The sequence below is a fragment of the Geospiza fortis genome, unplaced genomic scaffold, assembly GCF_000277835.1.
Source record: "Geospiza fortis unplaced genomic scaffold, GeoFor_1.0 scaffold485, whole genome shotgun sequence".
Classification (NCBI taxonomy): Eukaryota; Metazoa; Chordata; class Aves; order Passeriformes; family Thraupidae; genus Geospiza; species Geospiza fortis.
The window spans coordinates 742,099-752,851 of NW_005054457.1; the positions used below are offsets into that span (position 1 = coordinate 742,099).

At 49.7% G+C, this 10,753-nt stretch overlaps 1 protein-coding gene across 2 annotated transcripts in view; it reads right to left on the reverse strand.

The window, feature by feature from the left end:
- Positions 1-10,747, reverse strand: part of MYH10 (myosin heavy chain 10) — an 83,548-nt gene extending 72,801 nt beyond the window's left edge. For both annotated transcript variants that reach the window (XM_005427859.3, XM_005427858.3), the window contains exons 1-2: positions 10,596-10,747; positions 8,332-8,709 (exon numbers count right to left, since the gene is read on the reverse strand). In XM_005427859.3, the coding sequence (XP_005427916.2) occupies positions 8,332-8,709; positions 10,596-10,661 (444 nt within the window). In that variant the 5' untranslated portion in view covers positions 10,662-10,747. The remainder of the gene's footprint in view (positions 1-8,331; positions 8,710-10,595) is intronic.
- Between the last annotated feature and the right edge of the window lie 6 nt (positions 10,748-10,753).

Consider the following 10,753-nt stretch of genomic DNA (forward strand, 5'->3'; position numbering starts at 1 on the left):
GCAGGACAGTTATTTTAACAGCTTGCTGCAGCCATGCAAGGAGCCAATTAACTGCTCAACAGAGGCACCCCTTCCCAGCACCCTCCCTGTGCCCAGCTGAGGTCACCCACATCCCTCTGCCACCACCAGCAGTGACACAGAGGCTCTGAGAGCTGCCACGAGCCTGGTTCCAGCCCAGCCCTCCAGTCAGGGTAACCTGAGCCAGGACAGAGCTCCCAAAGCTCTCAGGGAATTATTGCAAACCCACCTGCATTGGTGACCCCCTCCCAACACAACCTCGACTGCTCTGCAGGTTCATCCAGAACTCTTTGTTTTGGCATTTTATGTTCCCAAAGGAAAGCTGTTGTTTTTTCCCCAGAATCACTGCCCTTGCCCAGACACAAATAATTTGATCTGGTAAATAATTAAAAAAAAACCAAAATCTTAAGTGCTGGGATAAAACAGTTCTTTGAAGATTATCCTTCTCTCCTCCCTCCAGTTGCTTTGGCATCTTTAGCTCATTTCCCCAGCACAGGCCTGGAGTAAATGTTACTATTTTAGCTACATAAAGAATTAATAACCTAGAAAAACAAACTTAACAAACCTCTGTTGATAACACCTAACCTGGAAGCCTGTCCAGCTATCTCCTGAAGCAGCAGCTGATGGACCTGTGAACCTGGAAGGAATGGAATAAGCAAAGCCCAACATAACCAAACCAGAGAAGGCCAACAAATACCTGGGCAACTGAAAAGGGTTAATTGAAGAATCCTTATATTGAACAGGGCTGAATTAGAAGTTATGAAGCACAAAATTCTACATTTTGCCAGTACTGGGGTTCATTTATTTGAAACTAAATCTAAAGGAGATGCTTGGATCCCAGACCATCCCTCTGTGCCACGGCAGCTCTTTGCATGCAGCACCCTGAACTCCAACACCCTGATTTGCTGAATGTGTTACCAGTTCCCCCTCCTGCTGTTTCCCTGCAGAATTTCTAAATGAGACCTTTCCCAAACCAGCACCACCCTGCATAGCCTTCATTTATTCACAGGAAGATGGAAGAGAATTTTCCCAATTTCCTGACTGTCATCTATTGCAGCAAGCAATATATGAACATATTGGTGGGCTGGCTTCATGGCTTGGCAGGCACAGAAACACAGAAAGGATGCTTTTAATGAGCCAAATTTAATTGGGAGGGAGCAAATGGTACCAAAATCTTTCACAGCTGTTTTATAACTGCAAGTCTCACAGTGAATCACCGTGCCTAAAAAAGCAGGAAAGGGCTTTGTGCATGGAAACCAAACACATGAACAGTAGAGACTGTTTAAAACCCCTCAGAAGAGCTTTTTGGTGAGCAGCCCCAGCAGGCATTATCAGGAATACACATACATCTGTTTAACAAATGGACACCCATTGAATGAACTCTATCCTGTGGACTCTGATGGAATTGTCAGGTGGGAATGAGAGCTGGGACCAGCTGGGTGAGCTCCAGTAACAGCCCAGGCTGGCTGGAGAACCAGCCCTCATTCATTTTTCAGCTGCCAGAGGTGGATGGCACATTAAGAATTGAAAGGCAAGCAAAGATGCTGATTCACCTTAAGCTGATGGATCAGCTGTTGGAACACATTCCTGCCTCAGGAACAGACAGCACCAGCCCAGCCCAGGACAGCCTGGAATGCACTCTGCAGGCAGGGCTCCAGACACAAGCAGTAAAGGAGAGCTCTGACTGAGAGCTGGGTTATACAAGCTCCCCTCCAGGACACTAAACGTGCAGCTTGAAGGTTTCCAGATGCTTCCAGCCTGTATCCAGTAGTTTATCATGCAGTAATTTGGGTTCTGGTAAGCTGTCCTGACCTGCAGAGCTCAGGGTCCTGGCACTGGCCTGTTCCAAACCCCACTCCATCCCTGCAGCCTGGCAGGGAGGTGGCTGGGAGGGGAAACTGGCAAACAGGGGAGTTATTGCCAGGTGAAACCACCTCTCCTCTGCCAGGCCATGCAGAGACCTCCTCAAAGCAGCACTGAGACACCAGCACCATGCAGGTACAGCTGGGCACTGTAACCACCAGTGTGGTGATCTGACAACCACCACAAACATAGGCTCAATATTTATCTGCAGTTCTTCAAATATAAAAAGTGACAGCTCCACTCTATTACTACATTAATAATTAAGCTGAAGTAAGCAATCTAGACAGCTCTCATTATTAGCTGAAACAGAAACCAGGCATCCCCAGCCCTGCATGCTTTAAGCACTACCCCATAACTAAGGGAGTGGAGCTCACTCCCCAGTTGATCAATTGCCTCAACAGAGCATTTTCTTTGCCTGGCTTTCACTGCTGAGGTTACAGACTCACCTTTCACACTCCAAGCTGAGTTCCCTGAGCTAGACATGGTTTTCTCACACCTTTTCTCCCTGGAATTATCCAAGCCAAGCCTTAAAGAAGGGCAGGGACTCCTCAGCCCCAGAGGGCACAGCACTGGAATCAAAGGGTGCTCAACCGGGACAAGGAACAGCCTGGGAAGCTCAGGTCAGAGAGCTTGGGGATCACAGCCTCAGATTTACACAGGGCAGCCCAGCAGGAGAGGGAGAAAGGGAAGGAGCCCAACACACCCAGCAGGCAGGAATGGAAAAGCTGAGCCCACACCATGGCTGATTTGTCTGTGGATGCTCTGCACAGCTGGGGCTGAGCTGAGGCTCAGCTGAGCTTCCATACTCAGGTAATGTCCAGCTTTCCACACTCAGGCCATGCCCTGCCCTGCCCTGCCCGCTCCTCCTCTCACACAGACACACTCAGGGTCACAGCCTGGGCTCAAACTGCCTCAGCAACTGCTCCGAGCTCGAACACGAGCTGAGCTTGCAGCAGGGCCACAGGAGAATCAAAATCCTCCCACCAGGCTCCTGGAGAGCTGCATGTCAGAGCCTGACTGCCCCACAGACAGCCCTGCAGCAGCTCTGACCCAGGCACGGGGCTGGAGGGGTGTCCTGAGCACAATGCAGCCTCCTGAGCACCTGCACAGGAGGGAACAGAGCAAACGGCTGCTCCTTGTTACACCACTAACCACCCCTCCTTACAGAAACACACTTTGACAAGAACAAGCCTTTCTCATACCTCTGCTTACCTGATTCACTTCCTTGCAGTCCCTCAGACATTTCTAACCCTGCACACAGCTCCCTCAGCTTGGTCACATTTTTGAGTCTTCCAAAAATCAGAGTCAACATAAAAAAAGCTCTTGTGTCAAAGCAGTTCCACCAGTGAACCCCAGCACTTCTTCTGCCACATGCTGGGTATTAGATCCAGGGACTGACTTGTGGCAGGAAAAAGAATTAAGTAACAAACTCCATTTCTTGCAGGTTTCTTTTAACACCAATCTTTGACACTCAGTAACGTGAAACATTCCCAACTGGACCAGCAGGAAAATTAAAGCAATTAGAACACAGATGCTTATATAATACCAGAGATTGTTCTAGGTTACACTCAGGCCTCACAGGAGGCAGCAGCTTAACAGAAGGAACAGCTTAAAGCCAGCTCCTCCAGTCAGGGCTGCAAGGGCCGCCACCCACAGCAGGCTCTGGAGCTGGGGACTGTGCCACACTCCCATTCCTTCCCTCTCCTACTCCAATAAAACGGAAAGTACATTCAGAAGTGAAATAACAGGGCTGCAGAGCCATTACAGAGGTAACAGTTGCAATTACCAACAAATACCTGCTGCAGTGCTTTACTTGCACAACGCTGAGCACGTTTTCTACTTCACTGGTGCAAAGAAAGCCCAGCAGCCCTGCGCCAGGAGAGCAGAACCAGCAGGAGGCTTCCAGGAACTCAAAGCCTCACACAAACAGCTTCCAACGCTTTTTCAAAAGTCTTGGCTTCAAAAAAAACCGTGGGGGAGTGAGCAGGGAAGATAATGCACAGCTCACTGGAGCTTGGGGGACTCTGAAGCTGAATCCAAACCTCTCCTCAAGCTTTGTTGTCCTTCTTCAAGAACAGCAGAACTCCTCACTCCAACCTGACTCTCCCCACAGCACACACACCATGGGTACCTGTCCCCACCTGAGCCCCCCAGGGCTCCCCACTCCCCCACCAGTCACAAGGGACCATCTGGACACTGGCACGGAGTCACCATGTGAGAAATTCTGTTCATTTCAATCCTTCTGGCTCAGTGGGGCAGGAAGCAGTTAAGGAGAAGCTGCAATGATCAATCTGGGGGTATCACAAAGCCACACAAGCACCTGTGGGCAAGGCCTTATCCAGGAAAGCTGGGCCTGCAACAGATGTGGCAACAGCAATGATTTAAAATAAATCACTATAAAGCACAGAGAATTTGGGGTATCTTTGGTTTCACTGCACCTTAATTACAGCCTGTGTTTGAGTGAGCAATTCCTTCATCCCATCCCGCTGCAGTGGGAACTTCTGACTGCACAAGCCAGACTTGTGGCCCAGCCAGAGCATCAGAAAAGGCACTCAGGCTCCACATTTACAGACCCACTGAGTGGGAAATGTGCATTTAGCCCAGAACTGCTCCATGTTCACCTGCACTCACCAGTCAGACCATTAAGCCCACCCAGCTGCAGCTCAGGCCTTGGAGTCCCTGCAGAATCAGAACCTTGTGCCAAACCTGCACAGCCACCAGAGACCCACTGGCTTCGACAGGATATTCCTGTCCACAAGAGTACCTAAGGTGATGTTACTAAATTTAAAATACATTTTTAAAAGTGGGATTGAAGAGCCTTTCTTGCCATCAAAAGAGCTTTAAATTGCTGGGTAAAGTGTCACCTAATGTCTATCACAGCTTGTGACAAAGAATTAAGTGTGGTCTTGAAAGATCAGCATGCAGGGCTGAGGAACCCTCACCATCCCCTCTTCCCAGTGGATTTCATTTCTCCATCTCATTCTCTAACTCAAAGGCTTCTTCCCCCCATGAAATCATGTTCTGCAGACACAACCTGAGCACAAACCAAGCTCTAGGGCAGGTATCTAAAAGCCTCCACAGCGGCATTTTACATGCAGGTTTTATAAAGATGTTTCCTCAGCCAGGGTACAGATCTCAATGAGCCAAAACCTCTGACTAGAACTGCTCCTTTCTTAAAGCAACACCCCCAGAAAGTCACCTGGAAGTCAGTTCACGGGATAAGGATATTCAGGAAGCACCATAAAACCAGTCTGAGCAAAATCATGTTTATGCCAAATCTTCAAAGGACCTCCCAGGCCTGTGGGTATTCCTCCTGGGTGCCCTCCCAGTGAACCACCTGCAGCTCCTGATCTGCAGCTGAGGGATGTCACTAGTGCAGCCTGGAGCCAGGATTAAAGCTGGCCACTCCAAAGCAGGGCAGCCCCAGCAGTTCAGTTTTGAACTGGAGAGTCAACGTTCACAAGCGTTCACAGGAAGCAAAACCCACTCCAGTAGGATATAAAGGATCGATTCAGAGCATTAGTGACTCAAAGCATATGTAAGAAACATTGATATCCCTAGAAAAGCACAGGATTTGGGGAAGTTCAGACATGAAACACAAGGAGAGTGAAAATTCTAAGCAAAGGCAGAAACAATGAAAAAACAACGAAAAAACAACTAAACTACCTGCTGTAGGTAGCTGCACCTTCACAGAACCAGCACTAACACCCAAATAAACCTTGTGGCAACCAATGCAATGGATGATGTTAAAGTGGAGCAAGCAATTAGTTATTTCATCTCCAAATCAAACTGGGATCACCATAACTGACACTCCAACCACCTTTCCCAGCATTCTGTACAAGTCCTGTTCCTCTCCATGTTCTGTGCTGCCATGAGCAGACCCCAGAGGGACAGGACCAAGCAGTCACACCACGTTTTTACAAGCCCTGACCTTCCACGTTCTCCACTCTGTTCACCTCCCCCAGCTCAGCAGTGGTGCTCAGAGCCTGAGATCACCACACTTGGCAGGCAGCAGAGATGCTGCAAGTTCCAGAAACTGCTGGCCACCCCTACTTGGATGTTACATGAAACTCTTGGAGGGAGCATCAGTGCCCAGGTCACTGTGGGCCTTAGTCAGCCTCCTGTTCCTGGACACAGATCACAGCCAGATGACTGCAGCCACCCAAAGCTCGCTCCTTTCCTTTCTAGGGACTGAAAGGAAACATGTGGCCAGTCTACTTCACTCCACATTCTTGCATCTTTCACTTCCTAGAAAGGCAACACTCCACGCTGCCTGTTGGGAAATTCCAGGAGACCTGATCAGATTCACCACCTGCACCTCAACTGCTTGAGACCAACACCAAAATACACAATTTTCATCTGGTTATTATGGTAGTACAATCTGGAAATCCAAGCAGAGCTTTAACCAGCTCCTGTCAGCACAGCCAAACCACCAGAACTCAGTTGAGCTCAGCTCACCTGGGCTCTTTTCCTCACACCAGGCAAACAGGAATGTGGGCAATGGCTCTGGGCTGTGCCAGCAGCAGCAGTGCCACGTTCATGAGATTCAGGGATGCCCCACAGAGCCCCCAACAGCTCGAGCTCCTGCAGTGTCCCTCTGGCCTGTGAATCCCTGCAGCATCCAGTCCTACACACACCCCACACTGCTGCACACCTTCACCAAGCAAGCCAGGTTCACTTCAGCCCAGGAGCCAACTCTTACACCTGCACTGAACCAGGGCTCTTGGGAAGAGCAGCATCCTCCAGCAGTGTCCCTGTAACGCAGCAAAGCCCAACAAATGCTGGAGCTTCTCAGCCCAACCAAGCTCTCCCAGCTTGGGCAGGGAGGTCACAAAGGCCACATGCACTGACCCCCCTGCCTGGCAGGGCCTCACACATAGAACAAGCTCCAGTCTGCCCCAGCAGAGCAGGATGAACTCTTTGGGAAGGGAACAAGATCAGACACCTGCAGGACCTCACCAACTCCACATGCACTGACCCCCCTGCCTGGCAGGGCATCACACATAGAACAAGCTCCAGTGTGTCCCAGCAGAGCAGGATGAATCCTTTGGGAAGGGAACAAGGTCAGACACCTGCAGGACCTCACCAACTCCACATGCAGGAGCAGCCAGGCTCCCACAAAGGGGGACTGGCAGATCCAGAGCGACATCCTGTGCCCTGTGTGCCAGCACCCCCACAAACACCTGGGCCTGTGTTTGCAGGCCCTGCACTAGAGCTTGCTGGGACATTCAAGGCCTGCAGGTTTTTAACCTTCATCATGAAAAATAGGGCTATAATAATTGTAATGAATTTCCTAACAGCCATAAATAGGATTGATACACAGACTGGAAACTTTTGACCTATCAACCTGTTTACTTTTGGTTTTCAATCCATTAATTATGAAATTAGTTTCCTTATGCAGGAATCATTCCAGAAGTATTTTTCACCCAGCTCTGCTATGAGCACCTTGGTGTAAAGCCTTGGAGGAGGAAGCTGACAAAGACACACAAATACAAAAAAACACTTTGTAGTTGTACGTAATTTTTAATAAGTCCAAATACTATCAAGGGTCAAGCTAAAAACGTACCCCCTAATCCCCAGATGGAGGGGAGAATGAGCCAGCTATCAGGACTAAATAAAGTGGATTTAAGCTTTAAGTGTTTATAAAAAGTGAAGCAAGCATTTAAGCAGATGTTCCAGTGTCTTTTGAGACAGAAAGTCTCCTTGTGGCTGTTCCTGACTCCCTGACCCAACAAGTCACTGTGCAGCCAGCCTGCCAAGAGAGCAGGGGCTGCTCCTGACTGCAGACAGACCTGGGACAGAGCCCAGGGGAGGAGCAGGGTCAGACACAGCACCAAGGGCACTGTGATTCCCAACTCCAGAGCAAGATGCTGATAAGCCAGATGTTCAATCAGTGCTTCAAAACCACTGGAAAAAACAAGCTTTATCTTATTGGTTTATTTTAAGCACTTGAACACATCCCTTCCTGGCCACTAGGCTGATATTCAGTTCCAAAAAGACATTTTGCACTCCCAGTACTCCCAAACTTCATATTTTAAATACCAGCAGAGCCTCTTATTGCCATTTTTAACATGCAGCAAGTTAAAACAAGAGATGTGCTCATTCACATGAGCAGTTAACCTCAGCAATCCAGCAAAGTGAGGGTTTGTCACCTCCCTCAGCACAAGGAAGCCACTTGCCACACCAAGGAGCAGCACAGCAGAGCCCCCCCAGCTGCCAGGGCACATTCTGTGGCTGAAAGATGCTCACAGAATTGTATTATTTGTTTTATGACAGAGCTCTTGACCTGTACACAGCACGGAAAAAGACTTTGGACTCATGAAAATGCTCGGAATACAAAGTATTTAGGCTGCCAAAATCAAAGCCAAGACCTACTCTGACAGTAGGGATGGCAATCAGGTAAGGTCAGCTGAATTAGCACCCAGAATGGATCCCATAATTACTACTTACATAGATGAGCCCAGAGTAATAGCGATCCTTTAAATTATGCAATACAGAGGCTTCATTTAAACAGGTTAATTCTGCCATGTCTTCCACTTTGGAGAACTTGGGAGGATTCATCTTCTGAACATCATCTTTATTGACGAGCGCCTTCTTCCCGTTCTCCGCCAGTTCAACCAACACCTCATCCCCCTTCTCCTCCTTGATGCTGGCTGCCTCGAAGCCATGGCGCTCCGAGGGGATCCACACCAGCTTCTTGGCAGTCCAGTCAGCCTGGGTGGCAGGGTTGTAGATGACAGCCCTGTCCACGAAGAGGTAGCGCTCCGGATCCTCCTGGCCCGACCTCTGCGCCATCGCGGCAAGAGAAGGGCTCTGCTCCCAGTCACCCTGCCAGAGAGAGGGAAAAGCAAGGAGCACATTACACACAGCCTCACAAGCCACTGCTCCAGCACCAGCTCCTGCTCCAGCACCAGCTCCTTCCCTGGGAGAAGCAGCACCAGGCATCACTCCCAGCCTGGAGGAGCTGCTGCACAGCCGAGGCCCTGCTCACACACCTGTGCCACACAAAAGCTCAGTTACCTGTCAAGTGCCACCCCAACCCAGCACAGAAGAGCCAGCAGGGTTCCAGCTGTGCAGCAGCAAGGCAGAGACATCACAGCAAGAGCTGTGGGCAGGAAAAACACACACCTGTGTGCTGGGCTTAGATAAGGAACGGGAGCAAACAGAGCAGCAGCTTGGCAGTAAACTCAGCTGTGATGGAACAGTGAAAAACAAAAATACAGAGATAGATACAAACCCATAAATCTGCTCAGTGCATTCTGCTGCAAAAACCAGAAGGTGGCAAGGAGGAGTTTTAAAAATGTGGATTTGCAGCTACAGGCAAGAACTTGGGACACTTGGGGTTTCTGCAAGCCATGCAGACAGCTAAACCTCGCTCATATTCTCCCTGAAAAGCTTTGCATTTCTACAGCCTGCTCCCATTCTCAGTCCTGAGTGCTGACATCACCATATTCCAAAAAATGTCTCCAGATCTCAAGTTTACCTCCAGGCTCAAAACACTGCAAGGAATGATGCTGGATTTTCCAACAGCTCCACGGGTAATTTGAAGCAGAGAGAAAAACCACTGACTGACAAGAGCCCCTGCACACTCGTTTTACCTGGCTGCCTCTACCCAAGAGAGGCCCCTGCCATCAGAGCCAGGATTCCTGGAGCTGCCAGATCCAGCTGCAACTGCCCACAGGGCACCAAGGTAAAGCCTGAGCCCTGGTCCTCAGGACTTTAAACCTCTTGGTTTGTAAGACACACCACCTCCCCTGCTGAAGAACCCCACATTGGCTACGGAATCCTTTCCCAGCAGGTAACCCAAAGGCCAGCTCGGGAACAAAGCCAGGGAGGTTCCCAAACTGCATTTGTCACCTTTCCTACTATGGCACGCGCCCTGATGGAAGTTCTGCAACCCAACCCTCCCGAGAAGAACGTGTAATTAAACAGGATAATTGTGTCTCCAGCTAAGGCAGGGAGATTTGTTACATTGTCCAACTTTAGTGCAAAGCAAGCCTGAAGTCACTGAACCCTTCAGAGGTGTGAGGAGCAGATCCCTTAGCACAGATGGCTTAATTCAAATCAAGAGATGATGACTCAACATTTAAAGTATTTTAGAAGAGCCTCTCAGAGAAAATTTCCATGAACAAAGATGGAATCGTCAAGGGCGCACCTCTAAGAGATAGCTGGACTCCTCCGCCAGGAAACGGAAGGTTTAGCCAATGAATGCCACATTTGGCTGGAGAAACCCACAGATGAAACAGACGAGCTTAGAAACCCACGTGAGAAAGGTGACTGACTGCACCGTGCCAGGCTCCAGCCCAAGGTCTAACAAAGCCCTGGAACGGCAGTGCCACCCTGGCGTGCCAATGGCTCTCGGTGTCAGGTCTGAGCGGTGCTGGGCAGGTGAGACACAGCCCGGGGCAGCCAGCACTCCGCTTTTACACACCGAGGGGCACCGGAACCTGAAGGTCAAATAAAGCTCATACAGCGAAATGAACCATCATTGCACCCAGCGGAATTAAGGGTGCAGACGGAGATGAAGGCATTCATAGAGGAGGGCACGCACCGGTCACACACCAACGGTGCGAGCGACTGGAGAGCAGCTCTGAGCTAAACCCAAACCTCGGGGAGCACCAACACCTTCAGGGTCATTCTCCCACGCGGGCTCCCAGCCCCACAAAGCCCAGCACAAAAGACCCTCTGCAGAAGCAAGGCAAGCTGCAGCTCACCCTAGCCAGGGCTGCTCCGCTAACAATGGCATTCAAATGAAACACACAAATGAGCACATTTATCATGCAGGAATCCAGCACTCCCAACAGACGACGTGCGAATAAAGGCAAAAAAAAAAAAAATTCCAAAAAAAGCCCTCAGACACGTTGTGAACAAA